The sequence below is a fragment of the Delphinus delphis genome, chromosome 4 (genome assembly GCF_949987515.2).
Source record: "Delphinus delphis chromosome 4, mDelDel1.2, whole genome shotgun sequence".
Taxonomy (NCBI): domain Eukaryota; kingdom Metazoa; phylum Chordata; class Mammalia; order Artiodactyla; family Delphinidae; genus Delphinus; species Delphinus delphis.
The window spans coordinates 14,315,479-14,341,734 of NC_082686.1; the positions used below are offsets into that span (position 1 = coordinate 14,315,479).

Genomic DNA, 26,256 nt, shown 5'->3' on the forward strand with positions numbered 1-26,256 from the left:
GGTACAAGGATTGTACTGGGAAATGTCTGTGGGAGAAAAGAGCTGGGAGAGGGAGTGAAGAAGGCTAGGAGATGTCAGACTTCCATACGAGTCTGACCAGAGTGAAGAAGAGAGGGAAGGACATGCCCCAGGTAGCCACAGATTAAAGGTAGTTCCTCAAGGCCATTGGAGAATCCTCAGTTGTTGGCCATCAGAGGATTCCATGTGTCTCTGCTATGCTCAGTCATTGCCTGGCAGCAGTCACATGAATAGGAAGGCTTCCATGCCAATGAAGTGCTAGATTTCAGACCATAGCATGGAGGGGGGGCCCTTGGTCAATCAAGCCTCCTGCAGATGAAGATCTGAGAAGTAAATTCTCAGGGCTGCTACACATACAGATGAGAATCTGTTGAGACTACAGGTCTCATATCAGATACACTGAATCTAAAACTCAATTTTTCCTTCCCTCATCTCAATATTTCTTAGCTCTTTGATTCTCTTCATAAGGGTCCAAACTGGCCTGCATTTGTGACTCTGTCTTGGTTCTGTCCCTCACTGTCACTATGTCTCCAAATAATTGTCCAAGTTTCTCTCTGGTTGTAGCCATCAGTGATATTAAATTTGTCCTGGCTGATATTTTTTCCTCTCCATTGTATCTGAGACACATGTGTAATAGAATGTAATAGATGCGCAATAATTTTGGAGAATGAGAAAACATAGGGACAAGTAAGGTCAGTATTTAATAGATTCCTCATTCAAGCCAAAGTTGCACCTTTGATCCATTGACAAAGAAGAGATATAATTTTATCTTATTTAACCACCATTTGAGAAAAGTGTTTTCTCATCATTGCCAGACATAAAACACACAAGGATTATGACAAGAGGAAAAGGAAAATGATGCTTATCTCACCATTTCCTGACTATGATGGGATAAGCATTAGTGTGAAACAGTCATAGCATTTCTGACATAGTGTAGTTCATTGGCCTGGGCTATAACACCAAAATTATAGCACCCATAAATACAATATGGAGAAAACAATTCCAACTGCAATTACAGAGAAGATTACTGAGTTACACACATGTAAACGAGGGAGCACAAATATGTAAAAAATGACCCTGTAGGTTACCACACCTACTGCTGAGAGTATATATATACACACCTGTCCAGAAGGTTAAATTCAAACTCAGAATCTTCTCCCTGTAACTCAACTGAGCTCATACCTCCTGTCAGCATGTCCTACAACGGCTGCCCTGGAAACTTCCCCTCCTGCTCCCTTGGAGGCTATCTGCGCTGCCCAGGCTCCTTCCAGCCCAGCAACCTGGTCTACAGCACTGACCTCTGCTCTCCTAGCACCTGCCTGCTGGGCTCCTCTCTATTACGAAGCTGTCAGGAGATCTGCTATGAGCCCATCAGGTTCCAGACATCTCGTGTGATGTCCTTTCCCTGCCAGACATCCTGCTACCGCCCCAGGACCTCCAGGCTCTGCAGTTCCTGCTGGACAACTTATGCTGGGTGTCTGGGCTTTAAGTCCAGCAGTTGCCTCTCCCTGAGCTCTGGATACAGAAGCTGCTACTCAATGGGCTTTGGATCCCATGGCTTCAGACCCCTGGGTTATGGAGTCTGTGGCTTCCCTTCTCTGGGCTGTGGATCCAGATTCTGGCACCCAATCACGGAGTTTCCGTTCACCTTGTTACTGGCCAATCTGTAGATCTGGTTTCTACTGATTAATTTGTAGAAGAGTCAAATCCATTAAGAAATTTAGATTCTGTACTGTGATTATCTATTATCTTAATTTCCTCCATTGAAAAGTATTCTAATGTTCCCCGATAACCGGCAACTCTTTACCTCTCCAGCCCTCGAACACTGGGTGATAGATTAACTCTGTCAACCTACAAAATTAATGAGAAATTCAAATTGTATTGTTGATAGAATTTATGGTTTTGTACTTCTCCCAAAGACAGATGGAAAATCAAATAATTTGATTTTAATAAACTCTTTATTCTGCTATCCAAATATGCTGTGTATATTGTTATTTACAAGTAATGTGTCAGCTAGGATTTGTATTGTCATTGCTTCTTTTAATGGGCTTTGGTAAGGTCAGATTTGGGGGACTATGCACTAATTTTGATTAGGCTTAGATATTTTTCTTTTTTTTAAGCAAGAGTTTTCCCCGGATGCCCACAGTTTCTTGGTACAGACTTTCTCTAAAAGAAAATCCAAGTGATTTGAATACCTTTATTCACACAATAAACACGGACCATGCATCTCTAAAGATATTATGTATGAGAATGGTTTTAAGGGTGTAGGAAGAAAATTTAGACTTCTATGATGAGGCATGTGCATAAAGGGTATTAAAATGGAAGACTAGTGTGTGGGTGTACATTTTTAGACTAGGAGCATCTCTGAGCTTTAGATAATCACAGTGGTGGAAATTTTCTCATTTTTTTAATTGACTAAATCCCTGTACCCCAGTTACTATTTTCAGTCTGCTCTAATTATCAACATTTGTATAAGAAGGCAGGCAACAAACTTAGATAGGAAGGAACTAGGCTCAGCAGGTGTGAGGTTGCACCTGGGTTCTTAGCCAACATAGAAACTGAATCTAACTGCAAACAAGAAAGCTTTAATATTATCAAAAATGAATGTTTCAATTGTATATTGAAATAAAATTGGATATTCTTTATTTTATGCCATTCTTCTGACATCCAAGTGTTACACAAAGTAACATACTGACATAATATAATAATAACTGGAAACTTAATATCCATATAAAACAAGTAATGTTCAATTATTTTTCTTATCTTTATTTTATAAGATTCCCAAACATCCCTGAAATTAGAAAATGGGTTGCAGGGTATGAGAGGCTTAGCAAAATCTAGTCTTATAAGTATTTCTCAGTCTTCTCATCACATTCTCTTTACTTCTTCCTTTACGACCAACGTGATAAAATATAAAACATAAAGGAGTTAAATAGAATTTTACAAGATTACACAGCAAGTTATAGTAGAGTGATGAAGTAGAATGACTTTATTCCATCCAACTGTACCATTCTCTCTTTTCTCTTCCCTCATATGCTCCTTCTCTGCCTCACCTTCTTATCCCTCTTCCTTCTCCTCCCCCATGTTTAGGAACTAGTTATGGTGACTGTATAGTTAGAAGGAAAAAAATAAAAGAATAATGAAAAATAATTGGAAAAAAATTCATCAGCCACTGCATTATAAAAATTTAAATGATAAACAGTAAATCCTCTGTAAAGTGTCCTGCTTATGAATCTTAATGATTCAAGGTCATCTCATGTGCATAATCTCCAACCAAAGAAATAATCAAATTTTAAACTTCAAAACATAAGCAACTGCAGAACACTCATGGGGAACAACTGAAGTTGTTGGCCAAGCTGATGCCTCATCTATTAATGTCTCTCAATTTGAGATGCAGGAGTGGAAAGTTTTCTGACTTTAGGAATATACTAATATCTTAGTTTTTAAATTATTGCTATAACAAATTATATCAAATAAGCCATACATATATATATGTATATATACATATACACATAATAGCTTAAACAACAATTTATTATAATTCTGTAGGACAAAATTCAGGCAGTCTCACTGGACTAATATCATGGTGCTGGAAGGACTACATTTCTTTCCAGAGGATCTAGGGGAAAATCTATTTACTTACCTTTTTTTTGTTTTCTAGAGGCCATCCGAATTCCTTAGCCAATATCCCACTTCCTCCATCTTCAAAGCCATCAATGGTGGGTCCAATCCTTCTTACAGTGTATGACTCTGACCTACTCTCTTCCATTTTTAAGGATGCTTATAATCATGTTGGGTCCACCTGGCAATCTCTATTTTAACATCAACTGGTTAGCAACTTTAATTACATCTGCTACTTTCATTACCTTTGTCACATAACATAACATATTCAAAAGGTATATAAATAACTTTAAGGGGCCACTATTCTCCCTACCAAAACTAGTAAACAAGCAAATTTATAAAAACAGCTCAAAGATTTATTAAGTGTAACTAGCAGTATAATGAAGTGATCACAAATAAACACTAAAATTCAATGGTGGAGACAATGAATTTATAATACTACAATTATGTCTGAAATTAAATATAATATCCCACTTCAGGTAGATAGTCAAAATAAGAAAACTGTATTAGTTTTACAACAAGAAACACAACTCCTGAACTGATGTCTTGCCTTTACCACTCAGAAAACTGCATCTTCCTCTGTTCCAAGTCTCTGGCACATTATAAATTTCCCAGAGTAAAGATTTTATTCTTTCTCTATTTCATCAGTTAATTATAGTATAGTGAATAATATAGTGGTCATCCAGATTTCATTAACTTAATCCCACTCTGCACAACTAAGAGGACACCAGCTGGCACTTATCTGGCTTCTAGCTTCCGAATTCCTCCTGGTGCATGCTTCCACAGATGGCTAACACCATGGACTGTGAACCCAGGGGTTTGAGTCCCAAGCTGCTGTCCACACAACTAAATTTCCAGAAGCTGCTGATTATCTGTCTATCAACTTGCTTCCAGTTCTGATTTCCAAGGATAAATATACCCAGTTTCCCAGGAAATTCTCTCATGAATCATTTCTAGGCACTTGATATAACAATTTCTATTTATCAATGTTTATCTCATTAGTAATTACAGAGAACAGCTTTATCCTTCCCAACTCCCTGTACCCATGTTTTTGTTTTTGTTTTCTTAATTAGTCACACCTCAGAACACATTGTCAAACATTTTGCCAGTATTACTATTTTCACAATGTTTTCATTAAACCTCTACCATGAGCCAAAATCTCTGCTATGGGAATATATTGTTGAATATACCTTTTAAAATAAAATTGTTTTGTGTATTACTTCATAATGAAAAATAAAGTAAGAAAATGTGTGCTCTTTGTTCTAACAGGACTGAAAGTCTAACAGAGAAAGCAAATATAAAATAATGAGCTGTGAATGAGTCCTTGATGCTACAATAACATACATCAAGGGCACCTCATCTAGTCTTAGAAGTCAAGAAAAGATTCCCAGAGGAGCTGCATTTGAAACAGGTCTAAGGAATAAGTAGGGCATAGATAGGTGGGGCTTGCAGAAGTGTTTTTAGGACCAAAGTCTTGATATGTGCATTATAAAACTAAAAACCATTTTGTCTGGTCATTGAGGGGAAAGGAAGGAATGACTTGAAATTAGACCAGAAAAATTTTGGGGCCATTTTTCCCCATGTCTTTAGTGCTAATTCAGCATTGCACTTTCTTCTAAAAGCAACAAGAGCTGTTGAATGGTTTTAAGCAGAGGTATAAGATTGTTGCACAACACATTTTTCCCTTTTTTTTTTTTTAGTTCTTTAAATGTATCCAGTGATTTTAATACTATGTGTTGAAAATATATTTTTCTGCATTTGAATAGATTTGGCATTTTTGTAAAAAGAAATCGACAGTATACTTGTGAATCTATTTCAGAATTCTATTCTGTTCCCCCGAATAATCACCTATACTTTTTGCTGTACCATAATTTCTTAATATATCTGTATATTAAGTCCTGAAATGAGATAATAAAAGACTTCCACATTTAATTCTCTTTTTAAATATTATTTTGCCTCTCCCTGCTCTCATATAAATTTTAGAATCAGGTTTTCAATTTCTATTAAAATGCCTGCTGGCATTGTTGTTCAGAATATATTGAATCAAAATGCAAAATGGATGGCTAGTAGGAAGCAGCTGCATACCACAGGGAGATCAGCTCCATGCTTTGTGACCACTTAGAGGGGTGGGATAGGGAGGATGGGAGGGAGATGCAAGAGGGAAGAGTTATGAGGATATATGTATATGTATAGCTGACTCACTTTGTTATAAAGCAGAAACTAACACACCATTGTAAAGCAATTATACTCCAATAAAGATATAAAAAATAATTAATTAATTTTAAAAAAGAATATTGAATCTGTAAATTAGGGATATTGAACAACTTTCAATCTGTGATATATCTCTATTTATTTGAGTCTTATTTAATTTCTTTCTGCAGTATTTTATAAGTATAATATGGGAATCTAGAATCTTGAAATGTATTTTTAGATTGTATGTTTTGTTGTCATTACAACATATTTTAGACTTAATTTTTCATGTACTTTTGGTTTGTATATTGAAGTAAAATAGAGTTTTCTGTAGTAATTTTATACATTCCTAGGATTTTTTATGTAGACAATCATTATACCTGTGAATAAAGACAACTTTCTTATTCACTTGCTGATATTTATGTCTTTTATTTGTTTTTCTTTTACTGCTCTGGCTAAGACCTATAGTACAATGATGACTGGAAATGTTGTGGGAATATGGTAATGTGGCTGATTTTGTGCGTGTTTATATGAGTAAGTAGTGTGCTACCTTCTCTATTCACAATTGATAAATATGTATCTTTTTAGTTTTACAAGCCTGTTGTTTATAGTATCTAAGTATATCTGACCAAGGGAGTGAGTGAAAAATGACTGATATTATTAATCTAGTTCATTTAGAAGGCATTTGCAAAAAAATCCCTGCTCTGTTATCCCCATGAGCCTGGGAGTTCCATTTTCAAACTCTCCTGAGATCAGGAAATGGGGTCTTTACACATAGTAATTGACTAATTAAATGTCTAATTCAAGATTGCCAGACTCGCTCTACCATATTATCCCTATTACCTCACTCTTTAAATTTCACTGTAACTCAGTTCAGTTCCAATATCAGAAGATGGAAAGAAAACTTTTATTCGATGATGTAAGAATTATAAAGGAAATGGCATTTAAAAATGAATCTAAAAGTTGAGACTCTCTTAAATATCGAAAACACAAAAGTTATGAGAATAGATAAGGGAAAATATATGAAGATGAAGTGAAATGACCAAAGCAGAGGGGAAAAATACACACGTGTTCAGGGAAGAATTGAAGTTCAGTTGGTTTATACTAGAAGGAGAAATCTATGTAGAAATGAGAGACAGAGATAGCAATGTAGGATGGGTACATGTGGATATGCTGACTTCATTAATGATAGGTTTTATTATTTCTGTTCAGATTGGTACAATCATCTAATTGGGTACCTTTGCTCCAGCTTCTACCTGGATCAAGCCATTTTTACTCATTCTCCAGACTTAGCTTCTAAAATACTTTCTCTGGGAAGCTTTGTTAACATCTCAGATTGTTATTAAGGTCTCATTGTCAAATGTACTTATATGTTGAAGAACAGCTCTTTTACAGCTTTACTTACTGTTGTAATTAAATTATTATTTGGTTAACCTTGCTAGTTGGTAAGTTCAGAGAAATGGGAATCCCACTTAAAAACCAGTTTTAAATTTTTCTTAATATAGAGAAGTATATGAATGAATGCATTCTCCCTGAAAAAAAAATGTAATAGAACATTTGTTCATCCTGCATTCCCTAAGAACAGAGCTAAATGAGTATTATTTTGAGGACTGGTGCTGACAAGATGTTTGACAAGGTACTACTGAGGCATGACTAATAAAAAATATGGGAGTTAAGACCGGGTTGGGGGGGGGGGGAGAACAAAGCTGTTACCTATAATCACTAATGTGACAAGAATAAATAAATAGAAATTGGTGAAATCAATTGCATGGAAATGACTCATGATGAGTTTCCTGGGAAACTAAATACATTCATCCCCAGAAGTAAGAACCACATGCTGGCTGGTAAAAAGATGACTGGCAATTCCTGGAATTGGCTTTGGCAGCAGGAGGTTGGGAGCTGAACCCCTGAGTTCAAATTTCATAGGGACATTGAGTGTAACAGAGGGACAAGGAATGCAGCAGGAGGAAATCAGAAATCTAGTTGGGGCAGGATCTAAGAAGGAGATAATGGGAATCTGGTAGAAAGTAGGGCTGCTTTTGTAAGGAACTGAAGACCCAGAATCCCTGTTGCTGGAATATAGGGAGAACCTTATCTTGATCCTGATAAATTCAGAGTGGCATGGATATAGATACACTACCAAATGTAAAATCGATAGCTAGTGGGAAGTAGCCGCATAGCACAGGGAGATCAGCTCCATGCTTTGTGACCACCTAGAGGGGTGGGATAAGGAGGGTGGGAGGGAGACGCAAGAGGGAGGGGATATGGGGATATATGTATATGTATAGCTGATTCACTTTGTTATAAAGCAGAAACTAACACACCGTGGTAAAACAATTATACTCCAATAAGGATGTTAAAAAAAAAAAAAAGCTTTGAATCCGGCCTCTGTATCCCAACACCAAATTAAATCTCAGAGACAGAGTTTTGGGTGAAGTAGAAAAGAATAGCTTTATTGCTTTGCCAGGCAAAGGGGGACACAGGAGGCTAGTGCCCTCAAAACTGTGTGTCCCAAGAACTGGGGGGGAAGGGAGTGGCTGTAAGGAGTTTTATAATCAAGGGGCAGGGTTACTAATAGGGACCGTGGTGCATGCAGGGCCCACATTCCCTCAATCCAGAGATCATCTGGTGTCAGGTGATGAGGGTTGAACTGTGACCTTCTCTGGAAGGAAGAATGCTTCATCAAGTAGTTAACATCTTCCATTTGGTGGTGGTTTTAGTTCTGCAGAAGAGCTCAAATATATTGTTATGTGTTTCCCTTGAGGGGGAACCAGGACTCTGCCCCAAGTCTGTACCCGGTGTTTCTTGACTGCTCTTCCCTTATCTCTGCATCCCCTCCCTTTCCTGATTAGCAACGGTTTGAACCTGCCCTTTGGAACTCAGGAAAGGGGACACAGAAAGGCTTTTGTGCCCAGGAACTCCACAGGGCCCTGCTCAGTTTCAGAAGTAGGGGTTGGCTGTTTCTAGATTGTTGTATGGGATTGGGACAGTTTCTTGAGAAATAATGATAAAAGTTTTTATACTTTGATACTTATATATTTAAATGAGACTTTATTATATTTAACTTCAGCACCAGTTGTGATATTACAAATTTATTCTTTCCAACATTATAATTACTAGTTGTGTGTGAGTACTTCACTTTATGGCTGTATAAATATTATTGAAACTATCCCTGATTCTTCTTTAAAAGTAAGTTTGCTTTTTAACTAGAGTACTTCCGGAGGCCAGAGAACCACTTTCACATCTGAAATATGCAGGTAATTTTTAATCACCAGAGGCTGCTCCGACTTAACCAAAGTGGGCATTTGCATAAGGGGATAACTTGGATTATCACATTTTCAAAACTTATGGAAGTTATAAACAAAATATGATTATGTTCATAGGGGAGCAACCCAATATTACTATTTCAATTTCTGTCAGGGATGTCAAATAAAATTTCTATATTTTCTCTCATTATTTTGATCCCTTTAGATTTCCCAGTAATAGTCTAAAAACCATGAATATTTCCCAAGCATTCTAATAGCGATGATGATGGTGATGATGATGTGGAGGAGAAGAAGAGAGAGAAATGACTGAAGGGGAGAGAAGATGAGATCGCGTGGCACAACTGAAATTACATTAAAATGAAATAAGAGGGATTCCCTGGTGGCGCAGTGATTGAGAGTCCACCTGCCGATGCAGGGGACACGGGTTCGTGCTCCGGTCCGGGAGGATCCCACATGCCGCAGAGCGGCTGGGCCCGTTGGCCATGGCCGCTGAGCCTGGGCGTCTGGAGCCTGTGCTCCACAACGGGAGAGGCCACAACAGTGAGAGGCCCATGTACCTCAAAACAAAACAAAACAAAACAAAACAAAATGAATTGATATCGCCCCTTAAAGATTTTGTCAATCTGGACTTCCCTGGTGGGGCAGTGGTTGAGAGTCCGCCTGCCGATGCAGGGGACACGGGTTCGTGCCCCGGTCCGGCAAGATCCCACATGCCGCGGAGGCCACAACAGTGAGAGGCCCGCGTACTGCAAAAGAAAAAAAAAATGAAATAGGAATTAGGAGTTCTGTTGTTAGCCTTACCATTAACTTCCTGAGAGACCAAGAAACGAATGCTTCTAGTTCTCAAGTTCTACATCTGTACAATAAGTAAGTTCAGCTTGGGGATCTATACAGTTACTTGTGTCACTCATATTTAATGTACTTAGGAAGAGAGTGAGACATTTTCATTTCCTTAAAGAAATGCCATCTTTGGCAAGTCTGGTTCTCTTTGAGCCACTCTCTTCTTAAATGCTAAAAGGACCTTAAAATATAATGAGCAAATTCCTCACAGGTCTGCTTGAGGGTATAATGAAATACTAACGCTTAGGAAATTTCTTTAGATTCCTTGGCTCTACACAAAGATAGCATTTTATTTTTATGTTTGGCTCATTTACAGCAAGTTATATTTTTAGCAACTTATTATTTCCTGAAATTATATGTATATTTATAAAAACTTAGAAAATAACCATAAAAAATCAAACAGTAACCAATTTCATGGTGAGAGGCAACCAAAATGGACATATGGGCATTTCTAGAAGCTCATTTTCAGCTGCTTTGAGTTTGAGACTTGGGAAGGCATTGAGATGAAACACATGCCTTCTGAACCTGACCCTTCTAGAACTTCTAGAGCAGCCCATGTATCTGTTTTGGTTTTATCTCACCTAGGTTTAGGCATAACCTCCTTACATACACTTAAGAGAAATGAATCAGACTAGAAACTGGTTGTTGAAATGCAAAATTCAGATACTTTTGCCAACCAAAATGAGGCTAATTCAATGATAGTTAATGAAAGATCATATGCATTTTTTTCTCAAGTTTACAAATGTATACTAGTCCTTCATTTACTTTTTTTTCATATGAACTGGAACATATGAACTAAATTATTTCCTTGTTTTTCCTAATTCTGTCCTTCTCCAGATACAAACACATGGTCAATTGTTCATGAGTGAATTCAGCTCTCCTCTGCTTCGGAGATTTATAGTCAGAGAAAGTTGTGCCTTCAGTGAAATTCCAGGAAATTACCATATTAAGACACTTAAAATTCTGAAGACATTAGTTTAGACCTTGCACAGAGTTAGGATTTCAAAGCCCATTCACAGGGGAATATTGATCTTTTGTTTTAATCCCACAAATGGACAAGAGAACAAAATTAGAAAATAAACAGATAACAAACCACCACATTGTTTTTGAATTAAGGGGTTTATTACATTTAATTCATGTGAATTTCATTTTGAGGAGAAAATCTATTGAAATAAATTCTATCACAAATGGTGACATTAGACGTTAAATTTGGTTTATTTTTCAGTTTACTGCTGGCAATACATTTTTAAAAGGTGAGAAATCAGTAGATATCAGATAAAAATAAACTACAAATTTTAAATAAAAAGAACCTCATATGGCTGTAAATTAACACCATTCATAAAAATTCTAACATCAAAGAAAAAAATGGATGAAAATTTGGAAATATTTTAAAATGCATAATGATGATATAACCCAGTAAAATTTGAGAGGTACAGCTGTTTAGAAGGAAAATTTTAGATTTTAAAATATATATAACAATTCAAGAAAGCTTGAAATCAATTATTTTAGTACTTTATATGAGGAACTTAGAAAAAAAATAGCAATTTAAACCAAAAGTAAATTTAAGATAAAAATAAGAAAGGAAAGAACAGAAATCAATGAAATAGAAGTCAAATATAAAACAGAGAAAAAAAACAAGGTCAAAATTTAGATTTTGAGAAAATCAATTATTTTAATTTTTAAAAGAAACATCATATAAGAAAAGAAGTAACCAACAGCTTCACAAAATTTAAATAATTATTTGGAAAAATATTTATTTTTCTATATTCCAAAGCAGAATTAATTTTTTTTTCATTTTTTCCAGCAGGCAAGGTAAATATCTTAGCCTTCCTCATTCTCCCTCTTTTCCAAACACTTCCTCAAAATAGCCCTGTTGGCAAACCTAAGAGTAACCACAGGATGAGCAGGGAGCAGAACTACTCTTAGACAAAGTGGAAAGTTAATCCATTTGTTTTCAAAGGGTATAGAATCTTAGTTCATAACCTCTGCACCAATCAAAGAGGCTCATGGCCTCATTCTTTACTAGTTTATTTTCATCTTTAATTCTACATTTGTATTAAAGTGAATGATGAGGGTTATCAGTTGAAGGAGACTTCCCAGGAACTCAGAACCTGGTCAACCCAGCTCCAGTCTTGTATTGATTATTCTGTACAGTGTAGGTTTCCAGGGGCAGCTTTTTTTTTTTTAAGAAAAAAACGTAATTATAAAACTGGGCATTTCCAAAATATGTGTGGTCTTTACCGTGGAAATATTGACTTGCAAGTTTTTTTGTTTGTGAGTCTGTATTCCTTAGATATGGATCCAATTATTTCTGATATGAGAAGTGTTATTGATAGATTATAGTACTTTTTCAACTGCACCCACTTCTGGAAATTGTTGATCAAATCAGGCAGGGTCAAATTAATTATTTTACAGAAAATTTTTGAGGATAAAATTTTTCTGAAAATTTTTATTTTTTCTTTATTTTTGAAGGATATTTTGAACTGATATAGGCTGACTTTTTTAAAAAAAACTTAAATCTTTAACTTTCTGTTTGAGAATATCCATTAGGTTGTTGTTGTTGTTTTTAAATGTACATATCTCTTAAAATTCCCTATATATTTATTAGTTATATCCATCTTTTTCTTAAATTATTCACATATCCATCATGAGCATTTTAGCCAACTAATTCTAATAAGTGTGTTAAATGTGAATTTCCTCTTATTGATTGTTATTCTTTTGATGGGGGCAGTAACACTTACATACTTTCTGACATTTTTTTGTAATGTTTTATTGCATTATGACATTGTATATAAAAGAACAGTGTATCTTGTAGTATAAATATTTATATTTTTGTACACATATGATTATATAATTATGTAATTGATACACATATATACACACAAATATATATATGAAAATATTTTGATTTAATGTTTTCAAGAGAATGTAAGTCCTTTTTTCTGCATGTTAGATGGGTCAAGGGCTTATCAGTAATGTTCTTCTAATAACTGAGTTAGGCAGGCACCGTCTCTATTTTTTTTAATTTTTTAATTTAATTTAATTTATTTTTTATACAGCAGGTTCTTATTAGTTATCCATTTTATGCATATTAGTGTATATATGTCATCTGATTTTAATCAGCTTGATTGAACCTCTAGTTTGCCTATACTTTGACCAGGTATTCTGACACTCCCTTATCTGAGCTCATTATTATATTTTATTTCAGCTGGGAGGGATATTGGCCCATAGTTTCAGACTGTTTTAGTTTGCCTTTGAAGTCATTTGAGTTTTGTACATTTTAGTTACTGTATTTTACAGTTTTTGCATTTTTCATTTTCATCTTTATATATTCAAGCACTCTGTCAAAATTCTTAAACTCGTCTTTAATTTCTTAAGAAAAATAACCACAATTATTTTTGTGTATATTTCTAATATGTTCATTATCTGGATCTCCTGTAGACTTGTTTGTACTCTATGTTGTCTCTGTTCTTGTCTTGTTTTTTTTGCAGTATTGATAGTTTTTAATCAATTACTATAGGTAATTAGAGGTCTATTTGCAGAATTTACTCTGGAAGTACCAAGCTGGGGTAAGATTAGTAATATTGTCATATCATCAAGATGGATGTAATTCAAAGGTTGACTTCAGTTCCTGTGAAACATATTCTGTTTGTATACCCTTAAAATTCTAGTGGAGTTTTAAAATCCTATAATGTTTCAAAGTCCTAGAATGTTTACCAATATCCCCAGTTCCTTACAATGCCATGGGAGTCTAATTCTGTTCATTCACACTATGAGCCCATTGACGTTTTTGGATTTAGTGGGCAACTCTAGGAAGAAATCAGCCCAAATACCAACATTTCTTTTGACTTAAAACCTCTCCTAATTTTGATCTAGCAGTTCTTAGCCTGGTAATGCTCCAGTGTTTGTGCACAGATTATTTTATCCAGTTTTACTAGCGTTCTAGTAGTGATTTGAACTACCCACTCTGATGCTGACAAAAGTTATACTTGGTAAATGATATCATGTTACACTTCTATATATAAGGATGGTTGGTAAAAATATTTATTTTACAATATATGCAAAATTATTTAGAATAGACAAGAAATCTGGTGTGAGAATTGTCACTGGAAGTCGGTTCCAGTAAATTTAATAGGTGGAGAGGAAACCTAGGATTAATGTCATTAATGTCATTCAAAATTCAAACTTCAAAATGATGGAATAATGTGCAGCCATTAGAAATGCTATCTAAACCTATTTACCAAATGACTTAATTGCCCATTGTAAATTAATTGCCCATATATTCCCTGAACATACCAGGTAACTTTATATCTCTCTGCTTTGTCCATTCCATTTTATTTTTCCAAACTTTTTCGATTCTATCCTATACTACTTCTGTTTTTGCTTTTAATAGGAGGTTCCATCTTTTAGGAAAATTGTGAACATCAATTTCTCTGTAAGACTGGGATCTTTGGCCGGATCTTGAGTCCCTTTGAACTTCCATTGCCTCATGTTTAAAAAACAAACAAACAAACAAACATGTAGCACACAAAAGTTATGTTCCTCTGAGTGCTATTTAAAGTTCTAAAGAAATAATGACTTGAAAATCTCTTTGAACGTTTATTTAGCTCAACACAAAGATAATGCCCTTTTATTATTAGATTTGTCTCCTTTTCAAAATGTGTCCAACAGCAATGTACCATTTTCTGAAATCTGTGTCCTATAAAAAAGATTAGCACATGACTATAAAAAAGTAAAAGTAAAGGATATCCATTTTTTGCTGACATAAAGGTTGTGGTTCTCAGCCATATATAGCCTGAGCCACTGGAAAGCATAGAGATAAAAACTCACACATCCTGAATCAAAATTCTTCACAACAAGAATAATTGGCTTCCTTCTTACATGCTGTAAAAAAATGACTTTCATGGAAAAGTACTTACTGAGATTCAAAAAGTCGGTCACTTTTACCAACCAACTTTGGATGAACTTAATAGAAGTTATTTAAGCTTTATATTTAGTATTTTCTGAAAATATACAGACACAAGTTAGATTTATATTTAATTTTTGTTTTATGTGCAAACCTAGAACTATACCTAAATTTTATTCTTTCTCTCTGCATTCCATACATATCCATTAACTTTTGTGCTTTTCTTCTCCTGTGAAGAGAGGTATAAGGACACATGATTTAAAGAACAAGGCTTTTATAGCTCTTGAGATGTTTATTTGTACTGTCTAACAATAATAACATATATGGATGCCAGAATAAATGTGTTTATTTACTTAAGATAATTAGATACTGTTAAATTTTGAAGGATATCTAATAATTGGATGATTTCCATCACCAATGCAGGTATATGATTTAAAGTTTAGGTTTGTTACTTAGTTTTACATTCTACAAGACCAAATCTGTAAGTTAGGTTGGGTGGCTGGCTGCAGAGTGAGTGAACAGCCAGTCTTTGGGGACCATGAAGACGGTTGTTTCTTGTGAGAATAAAATAGTTGTCATTTGGGGTTTCCCTGGTGGCGCAGTGGTTGAGAGTCCGCCTGCTGATGCAAGGGACACGAGTTCGTGCCCCGGTCTGGGAAGATCCCACATGCCGTGGAGCGGCTGGGCCCGTGAGCCATGGCCACTGAGCCTGCGTGTCCGGAGCCTGTGCTCCGCAACCGGAGAGGCCGCAACAGTGAGAGGCCCGCGTACCGCAAAAAAAAAAAAAAAAAAAAAAAGTTGTCATTCTGCCAAAAGATCTAGACATCCAATAAATTGGTCTTTAGAAGCCAGATCCACAGATAGGCCGAAAATCAAAATAGGTTGGGTGGCAGAATCTGGATCCATAGCCCAAGGTAGGAGAGCCCTGGACTCTATAACCCAGGTGTCTGAAGCCACTGCATCCACAGCCCAGTGGGTAGCAGCTTCTGGATCCAGAGCTCAGGGAGCAGCCTCTGCTGGACCTAAAGCCCAGAGACCCAGCATATATTGTCTAACAGGGATGGTAGAGAGTGGAGGTCCTCGGACAGTAGCAGGATGTCTGGCAAGGACTGGACACCGCACTGAATGCCTGGCACATTGTGGGCTCATAGCAGGTTTCCTGACAGCTACTGTAGAGAGAGGAGCCCAGCTGGCAGGTGCTGGGAGAGTAGAGGTCAGTGCTATAGACCAGGTTGCTGGAGTAGAAGGAGTCTGGGTAGTGCAGATGACTCCCAAGGGAGCTGGAGGAGAAGTTTCCAGAACAGCAGTTGTAGGACATGTTGACAGGGGATGTGAGTTCAGCTGAATTAGACTGACAGTATTTTGTGGCATTAGACTGAGAATATTCTGTGGTATTTATATACTCTCAGAAATAGGTGTTTACAGCTACAAGGTCACCATTCCTACATGTCTGCTCCCTCATGTGCATAGTATTACCTCAATCATCATTTCTGTAATTGCAGCTGCATAGTTCCCTACACATTGTATTTATGGATGCTATAATAGTTTTGGTTACAACACAAAGCCAATAAGCTAGTCATGTCACAAATGCTATGACCGTTTTATATTAATGATCATCCCATCACAGCCAAGAATGTCCCTCCTTCCTGGTATACGCTGCATGTGTATCTGAGTCTGGCTTTGCTGGGGTATGCATTCCTTCTAAGGGTGGAGATAAAAATGGTACCATCTTCCTTTTTTATTTGGTTAGAGGCATAGCTTTGGCCTTCTAAAAAGCCTTCTAAAGATTGAAACTACTTGTGACTATTCATTTTTTTCTCCAAAATTAATTTCCAAGTATTAAATATTAATGCAGATATATCCAATGGAGAAAGCCCAGCAATGTTACAAATGGAATGGAGGAGAGCTACTAACAGAGGGAACCCTGGATCTAAAGCCATTGGATCCACAACCCAATGAGTAGCAGTTTCCAGATCCAGAGCTCAGGAAGTTGCAGCTGCTGAACCTAAATCCCAGAGACCCAGGGTAAGTTTTCCAGCAGAGTGTGGAGGTCCTTGGGTGGTAGCAGGATGTCTGGCAGTGACTGGACACCACACAGGATGTCTGGCACCTGGTGGGCTCACAGCAGGTCTCCTGACTGTAAAGAGAGGAGTCCAGCTGGCAGGTGTTGGGAGAGTAGAGGTCAGTGCTGTAGACCAGGTTGCTGGGGTAGAAGGAGCCACGGGAGAAGCCTGGCTAGCACTGGTAACCCCCAAGGGAGTGGGAGGAGAAGTTTCCAGAGCAGCAATTGTAGGACATCTTGACGGGAGATATGAGTTCAGCAGAAATACACTGAGAATATTCTGAGGTCTAAGGTCATCTTGTGGACTGGGTAATTATATACTCTTGTCAATGGTTTGGCACAGTACTGGTGCAATCCTCTCACATTTTTCACTCCTCTTCTGCATGTGTGTAATTCATTAATCGTCTCTGTAATTGCAGTTGACTAGTTTCCTACTTATTCTATTTACTGGTGCCATGATTTTTTATAACACAAAGCCAATGACCATTCCTGTACAGAAATTCTAGGACAATTTGTCAGTTATCTTCATCCTATTAAGGACAGGAAAGCCCATTTTTTACTTCCTGGCCATGACTCCATGTATATCTACTCCTGCTTTGCTCTGGGATTTCTTCTGTCACTTTTCTACCATGTCAAGTGATCAGTGGCATAACTTTGTCTTTTATAAGGATGCTTCTAATGATTGATTCTACTTGTCACTACTGATTCACATTCTTCAAATTTATTTTCCGTCTATCACATATTATTATACAGTGCTCCTCATATCCAATGGAGGGAAGAAAAATAACACATAATGAGAAATGGTTAGAAACAGAAAGGAATCAGGCAAACATTTAAAGACAAAGTTACTCCAGAAGACTGAATTAAGATGGAACCACAGGAAGAAACTGATTTGTGGCATGTGAAGAGGGAGTGGGGATAATGATGGTAGTTTGAGAAACTGGGAAAAGGGATGAAGAGACAGGGATTTCAGGTATCTCTTCTACTTGCTTTGAGACTATGGATCTAAATGCCGTTACAAAAAAACACTTCAAAAATGAATATAATTTATACATTTTCATATATTTTTATTTACCTCATAAAAATTTTAAAAGAACCTGGGTTCTGCATCCTAGAACAACTCAGGCTTTTCTCTGCTCATACTGTGAATGATTTTTGTGCATTTTTCAAAGTCAGTTCCTTTTCTGTAATTTCTTTCAAAAATATAAAATATTTTCCCTTTGTCACCCCTGTTCTCCATTTTATTTTTTCTGTTGTATAATATAATAGCTGAGTGCTAATTTCCAGTGGGCTAATTATATCAGATAAACTTGCACTGAAATAAACACAGAAATTCTTTAGAATGAAGGAAAATAATCTTAAAAGGAAACATTAAGTTTCAAGAAAGAATAGAATATTTGCTAGTTGGATTCTCCAGGAAGCAGACACTGAGACAGGAATGGAAGAACAAAAAGTTTGTAAGAGAGTAACACTTGTGAAAGAAAAAAAAGCCATTATACCACCTTGTTCAGTCATTGACAAGGGGCTGCCATGAGAAAAACCTGACCTTGGCTTGAAATCCGAGGCAGATTCCAAGGAAGCCAACAGAGAAAGGCTGTCAACTAACCTCACTTGTCACATCTGGATAGCTATTCCTTTTTTGAAGTGATGTGAAGTGAGTTCCAGTGCAGATCTGTACCTGTCACAGTCCACCATTTTCACCTTGAGGGTCAACTTATCAGGAGAGAGATTCTCCGTAGCTCTGGTTGGCCTCTCTTCCTGAGGGGAAATGTTCAAGAGTGACTGGGTGGGATGAAACACACTCTGTCACTGCATTTGATCTTGGAGCTGAGATGGATACTCATTATTTCCCTCCTTCACAATCCATTAGAAATTTGCTTCACCCTCAGCTACCACTTCTATTGGTCTCAGTGGATTTCTTGGTGGTATTACCTATGCCCTTTCCTAAGAAGTATGAACACTGATAACCATACCCTTTTCTTGCTATAGTTACTGCATATGACAAATCACATCAATTGGGCGGGAATTTTCAAGGGCCATCCAAGTAGATCGACTGAGCTCCACACATACTCCCTCTTACCTTCACTGTGTAACAGTAACCCTACTATTTTATACTAAACAGGATCATCTACCCTTGGATTAGATGGTAACTCTTTTTTTTTTGCTTGCTGGTACCTGAAACAAGGAACTCGAAGTGCTCAGCCAGCAGTCATAATTGTAGTTCAATGAGACCCTTGGTATGTCCGTTAGAAAGTTTATCTTTGGGAACAGGTCTTCTATCCTTGGAAATTCCAGTTGCAGAAATAGGAAGCACAAAGTTCTTAAACGGGTCATTGGGGATGACAGTAAGTGGATATTTGGGACCCAATCTTGAGGACATTTCTTCCATGCTCCAAGCAAACTTCAGCTTTGCCGTCAGTGGGGCTATTTAATGCACTATCAGGCAGACAGCTTCAGGGTCCTGTGGTTTTTGATATAACTTGTGGATCTCATTTCTTGTTGTCTCTACTATGAAGTGGATTTCCTGATTAGATGCTGCCTTGTGATGAATTCCATGCTGGTGGATCAAGTTTTTCATCAGCTCCTGAATAATATTGCTGCTGAGATAAGCACAAAAAGCAGAGGCTTACTCTGAATAGGTAGTTATGTGTTTGAGGATGAACCACTGATCCTTTCAGGGCACAAGGGGGCCATGTTAACTTGCAACCAAGTGACCGGTTGGTTTCCTTGAGGAATAGTGCCATACTGGGAGTTTAGCATTAGCCTCCATTGCTGACAGATTGGACATTTGTAGTGGCATTAATTATATCAGATTTGTAAGTGGGAGCTTATGCTGTTGGACCCATTCATAGCCTCTTTGGTCACTTATTCACATGCTCATCTTGCCAGCATGGTGAGGACTTCTGGCAAAGGCAAGCTAGCTCGACTGACAGTCATTTTGTCAACTTGATTTTTTAGTTCCTCTTCCATGATAGATGCATTCTGGCGGGCATTGAGAAGAAATACAAAGATCTTGACACTTTGGACCAACTTGCATATATCCATCCATATGTCTCTATACCAGATTTTATTGTCTGAATATTATATATTCTCCCTTCCAGGTTTTTAACTAGCTGCTCAGGTCAATTGCAACTGTCCAGGAATCTAGATGTATCATCAACTGGGACCACTTTTCTCTTTTATACAAAGTGGATAACCAGGTGCTAGACATATGATTCTACACATAGAGAAAGCATATTTTTCTCATCATGGTGTTTAAAGGCATCCATGCAATGAGCCAATCCATCTGCAAGCCTTGCTTGGGCTTTTCCCTTCCTCCTTCAGCTGGTCATTTGAGGCACCAAATGTGACCACATATGTGATCTGAGAAAGAGGTGGTGGTGCAGTGCTGGTCGGTGACATGGAGGTCTGGGCTTCTGCTCATGGAGCCTGCTTTCTTGTTCTGCTAGTGTTCATTCCTCTATGAGCTATTTCTGTCTTACAATGGATTGCTACTGAGTCCACCCGACTTCATGACTTGGAAGTTTCAACAGAACGCAGCTCACGATGGAAGCTACAGATGCATGATCACTTGTCCCACAGTCAAGTTTTGTACCTCTACCAGGTCCAAGTAGTTTCCAAGGATCTGATTATCCAAAGATATGTTAATTTTCAACTACAGATTATAAGACCTTGTTCTACAACTTTATTTGCCTGCATTGTGATTTTCCCACTGAGGTGTGCCATAAACTTCACATTGCAGTTTTATTGTATTTTTATTTTTTTCAATACCACAGATGCCACCAACACCCTATGGTCTGCCAGATTGTTTGACCCAACCAGTAGGGTTGCTTGCATCTGAGACTAGACCTACAGAATCTTTTCCTGCTCCTGATCTAAAGGAAGCTTTGTATTAGGCCAGAGAGGTACTTCTACTTGGGGAGTATGTTTGTTCCAGAACCCCAAAAAGCCTACCAGATGCTCTGCTACTTTATTTGTAGTTGGGGATTTAAGAGATTTAACTGTTTGTTATATTTTTTATATTATTTTATATATTTAATATGAATATATATAAAATAAGGAAATATAATGACATACTATTTTACATAATATTTGACAAAAGTTTTATTTTATAAAGTATTTTAAAATGTTTAAATAAGTAGAAAATAAAATGAAAATGAGCAGGCAGAAAGCTATTTTAACAGTATGAATAAGAGAAGATGAATCCTAAGATTAATGTGATCCAAAACTCAAGATATCCAAAACAATGAAGTGAAAGAGACCAATTATACATCTCTAGCTGATTTTCCATTACTAATCCATACAAATTGTAACTTGATTTTCAATAATTTCCTGAACACAAGTACCTTTGTACCTCTCTGCTTTGATCATTTTATTTCACCTTCTCAGAATTCTCTTTATTCTCTCCCATGTTGCTTGCGTCTTCACTTCTTATATTAGTCCTCATCTATCATATAGATAGATGGTTTTATTTGGTTTTATTGTAAGACTGGGACCTATAGTGAACCCTTAATCTGCTTTGAGTCTTCATTTCCTTCTGTGTAAATTAACTAGTTCATAAAATGTGTGTTTCTCATAATTCTTATAGTGATCTGAAAAATGATGAATAGGAAAATTCTTTGAACCTTGTTCTTTATCTCTGTATAAAGATACTGTCTTTTGGCTATTTTCTTTAGACCTTATCAATATGTTATCTATACTAGCACTATGCTGTTTTCTGAAATATGTGACCTATAAAATGTCAGAATTGCAACATAAAACATAAAAACAAGGAGTGTGTAAACGTGTGTTGCAATATGAATGAAATAGTGACTTCTGATGGTTTGAAAGCCTTGTTTTTCCAGCCATGTTTAATTTGGATCTTGGATACAATAGGTGAAAATCTACATCTCATGAACCTAATTAATTCTCACCAAATATAATTGGCTTCCTCTTTACACCTGTGAAGAAATCAATTACATACAAAGATACTCAATGAGATGAAGGGATATGGTTTTTTTGCCACCCAACATTGACTGAATCAAAGAAAGCTCTCTAAACTAATGTACAAAACTTTTCATATAACCTAAAATTTTTCCCCATTCAGTTGTATTTTCCAAATTGCTTGCTTTTCTCCTTCAGTCAGCAAACATCAAGGCCCCATATTCTTTGAAGAAAATGTGCTCTATGCCACTCCTGAGATTATTATTCACGTGAAGTTTATACATGCAATGTAAGGATTTCAGAAAACAGAAGTTTTGAAGAAGAAAATGTTTAAACCCTCAAATAAATTAGTTCAAATCTCTCAATATTAGTTTTTCAAAGTTTGCTTTCAGAGGTATAGTAAACGTTAACTCAAAAACAGCCTCCAAAAAAAGCAAAAGGAAAAAAACCCCACTTAACTAGTTAAAACTAACAATAAAATTAGTAGCATATTTGCAAGCCAAATTGAATGAGTTTATTAGATTATATTCATTTAGATTTTTATCCATTTTGTGAATAAAATCATGAACAATGATCCCATTAATTTATTAACATTAATTCATTGTTTGTTAACATGAATTTCATTAATTGATTTAGTAATATATTTCATTCATTTTACTAATTCCGTTAATTTATTCCATAAAATTAATCATTAAGTTCAGTATATGTGGCAGACAGTTTTTTGGTCAGTATTTTACGAATGGAAAAAAGATGAAGAACAGGTGATATTCCCGAAGATCATGAAGATGATAGAAGCTCTGTATAGAGGTTGGACACATTGCTCACATCTGAATGTTCCACAAGCTGATCAATAGAAGGCAGATCCACAGATTGGTCTGTAACACAGTGATTGGCAACTCCTAGAGGCAAAGTAGGATGGACGGCAGAACCCAGATCTATGGCTCAACTAAGCGAAGGCATAGACTTCATAACCCAGGGGTCTGAAGCCATGGGATCCAAAGCCCAGTGTGTAGCAGCTTCTGGATCCATAGCCCAGGGAGAAGCTTCTGCTGGACCGAGAGCCCAGAGACCCAGGATAAGCTGTCCAGCAAGGACTGTAGAGCATGCAGGTCCTTGGGCGGTAGCAGAATGTCTGGCAGGGACTGGATAGCACACAGGTTGTAAGGCACCTGATGGGCTCATAGCAGCCACTCTGGAGAGAGGAGCCCAGACGGCAGGAGCTGGGAGAGCAGCGGTCAGTGCTGTAGACCAGGTTGCTGGGGTAGGAAGAGCCACAGGAGGAGCCTGAGTAGCACAGGTGGTCCCCAAGGGAGCGGGAGGAGAAGTTTCCTGAGCAGTGATAGTAGGACATGTTGACAGGAGATGTGAGTTCCAATGAGTGACAATGAGAAGATTCTGAGGTTTAATGTCACCTCCTGGACTGGGGTGTTTTTATACTCTTAGCCATGGGTGTGGCATTCTACACAGTCACCTTTCTCATGCTTGTAATCTCTCATCTCTGTATGTGTAATTCAATAATATCTTCTGTAATTGCAGATGAAAAATTCCTTTCATCTCATATTCATGGGTGAATTCACCATGTTGTTAAAGCACTAAGCTAATGACCTGTTCCAAAGTCAGAAATTCTATGACTACATGTCTTTGATGCCATCTCATCATGACCAGAAAATCCCCTACTCTTCTCGCTGGCCAAGATTCTTTGTTCGTTTGACTGTATATTGGCTGGAGGCTTCTTACGTCTAAGGGAAGAGATTAAGATGAAGTAAATTTTTTTTGTCAGTGGAATAAAGGTACCCTATTTGCCACCAATGATTTTCTTTCCCTAACTTTATTTCATTGCCTAAAATTATTTTTATATATTTTATTATAAAATTGCTTCTCAAATTCTTTAGAAAGAGAAAATAGATCAGATAAACTGAATAAGAAATATGGTGGATTACAGAGATAAACCAGAACAAATGTTTAGAGGCAAAAATGACTAAAGAAGTCTACTTTGAAGCAGAAACTCAGGGGATGCCAATATGTGCACATGTGAAATGACTCAGAGTCAAATATTTTAGAGTCAATTGGAGATAAGTAGTGACTTTATGGGGTTTTCTTTCTCTGTAGTTTAAATTAAAAAGTTCAATATGAGTATAGTTTATGGCTTTTCATATATATATTGTCCCTTTTGTCATCTATATTTAAAATTTTCTAGAGGTCTTTCTTCTCTAGAACAACTCCCAAGTACTACCTTCTGAACATTTCTACCTTCAGATTCTTTCATATGATTTTCTTTTTCACTTTAAAACATACTTTTTATCTACTCTATTCCTTTAAGATTATTTTTCCACTGTAAAATATCTAAATATCTTCTTTTTATAGAGCTTTCCATAACAGGTAAACCTGAACTAAAATGAATATTGAAGGATTTTCTCAAATTAAAAAGACAATAATCTCAGGGGGAAATTTGGAATTGCAGGAGGGGAAAAGAAGACTGAAATATGAGTAAATTATGTCTAAATACACATTGTACACAGCACTAATTAAGTGGTTCTTAATATATAAGAAGAAGTAAACAGTAATAAATTAAGAATGATCATTAAAATCTAAGATTTTGCTTAAAAATTAAAAGCCTGGAAAAAATAACAAAAGAGTAAAATTATAGCATTAAACCATTTTATTACTCCTCAAATGCATGAAAGGAGACAAAAAGAAACATAAAAGATGGATTAAATAACAATAAAATAGTAAATATGAAGGTAGAAATCTGACTGTATCAATAATTAAGTTAAATATAATATGACAAATAGTCCATATAAAAGACTTAGAATATCAGACTGGAATGAAAATCAAAACTATTTTCTACATAAAAGAGATTTTCTTAAATATGAGGAAACAGAAAAGGAAACATAAAAGATATATCTGGCAAAAGAAACAAAAATGCTAGTTCTACTTTATTAATTTCAAAGTTTGCTATATGTTAAGAAGTTTATTGTATATTAATCAAGATATTTCTTAACAATCAATCTGTCGGACTACCAGGAGGATACATATTACTTCATTAGTTATTTAAATGTTACACTAAGACCACACCATCCAATAGAGTAGGCACTAGCCACATATATCAAATTCAATTTGCATACATTAAATTAAATTAAATTAAAATTTAGTTCCTCAGTCATATTCATCACATTTCAAGTGCACAACAGATAACGTGTGGCTAATGGATACCAAATATTGGAAATTGCAGATAAAAAATATTTTCAGCATCAAAGAAAGTTCTCTTAGGCAGTGCTGCCTTAGGGATCACAGCCGATTTGTTGATTTGTTAATATAAATTCATATTTTTACTGTTTTCTGTACAATGCAAGAATGTGAGAAATCTTAAGGCCATTTATCCTTACACCAATTCATGTATTATTATGTTAGTATTTTCATTTTATGTATGCTTATGCATATTGATAAATATTGGTCCCCATGTTTTTACAGGCAATATTTGCTTAAATGTACCCAATATATATTTTTTATTTACTCTTTATTCTTTCCTACATTTTTTTGCTATAGGCTAGGATCATTTTGCTTTTGACTATGTATAACTTTTATCTATATATTTTGTGCTGGAAGGCTAGTGACAAGTTCTCGAAGTTTTCAATTGTCTGAAAATATCTGTATTTCTATTTCCTTTTTGAAACAGATACTCACTAGTGATGTATTCTAGTTTTAAATTGTTCTTTCTTCACAAATTTGAGGCTATTTAATTTTTTTCCTACCTTCCCCTTTCTATATGTTTAGAGTTCAGTTGTCAATTTTATTGTTGTTGTTGTTGTTTTTGTGGTACACAGGCCTCTCACTGTTGTGGCCTCTCCCGTTGTGGAGCATAGGCTCCAGACACTCCGTGGCATGTGGGATCTTCCCAGACCGAGGCACGAACCTGTGTGCCCTGCATCGGCAGGCGGTCTCTAAACCACTGCACCACCAGGAAAGCCCTATTGTTGCTTTTTTTTGAAAGTAACTTGATTTTTCCCCCATAGGTTGTTTTACATTTTTTTTCTTTTTCTTGTTCATCAGTTTGACTCCATTGTGCCTAGGTGTGGGCCTTTCTTTATATTTGTCATACATGGGATTTGTAACATTTCTTGAATTTGTGAATTGATTTTCCTCTATTTGGAAAATTCTCTCTGGATCTGTTTCTATTCTATGCTTCGTCTCTTAGATTTGGTGATGTCTTGACTTGTCAATGGCTGTTAATTTTTCATTGAATATGAATGTGTATATATATATTTATATATATGTATATATACATGTGTCTGTGTGTGTGTGTGTGTGTATATATATATATATATATATATATATATGTATACATACACACACAACTTGTTTTAGGACTCCAGTTGAAATTTTTAGACCTTTCCATATTCTCCATGTTCCATATGCTCTGGAATGCTGTT

General features: G+C 36.3%; 1 protein-coding gene and 2 pseudogenes across 1 annotated transcript; 1 reads left to right on the forward strand and 2 right to left on the reverse strand.

The window, feature by feature from the left end:
• The first annotated feature begins 1,211 nt into the window (after positions 1-1,211).
• Positions 1,212-1,688, forward strand: LOC132423987 (keratin-associated protein 13-2-like). The gene has a single exon (XM_060009826.2). The coding sequence runs from the start codon at positions 1,212-1,214 to the stop codon at positions 1,686-1,688; it is 477 nt and encodes a 158-aa protein (XP_059865809.1).
• Positions 1,689-7,640: 5,952 nt separating this feature from the next.
• On the reverse strand, positions 7,641-16,159 carry LOC132424313 (keratin-associated protein 13-1-like; annotated as a pseudogene).
• A 6,514-nt stretch (positions 16,160-22,673) lies between these two features.
• On the reverse strand, positions 22,674-23,177 carry LOC132423988 (keratin-associated protein 13-1-like; annotated as a pseudogene).
• Positions 23,178-26,256: the final 3,079 nt, after the last annotated feature.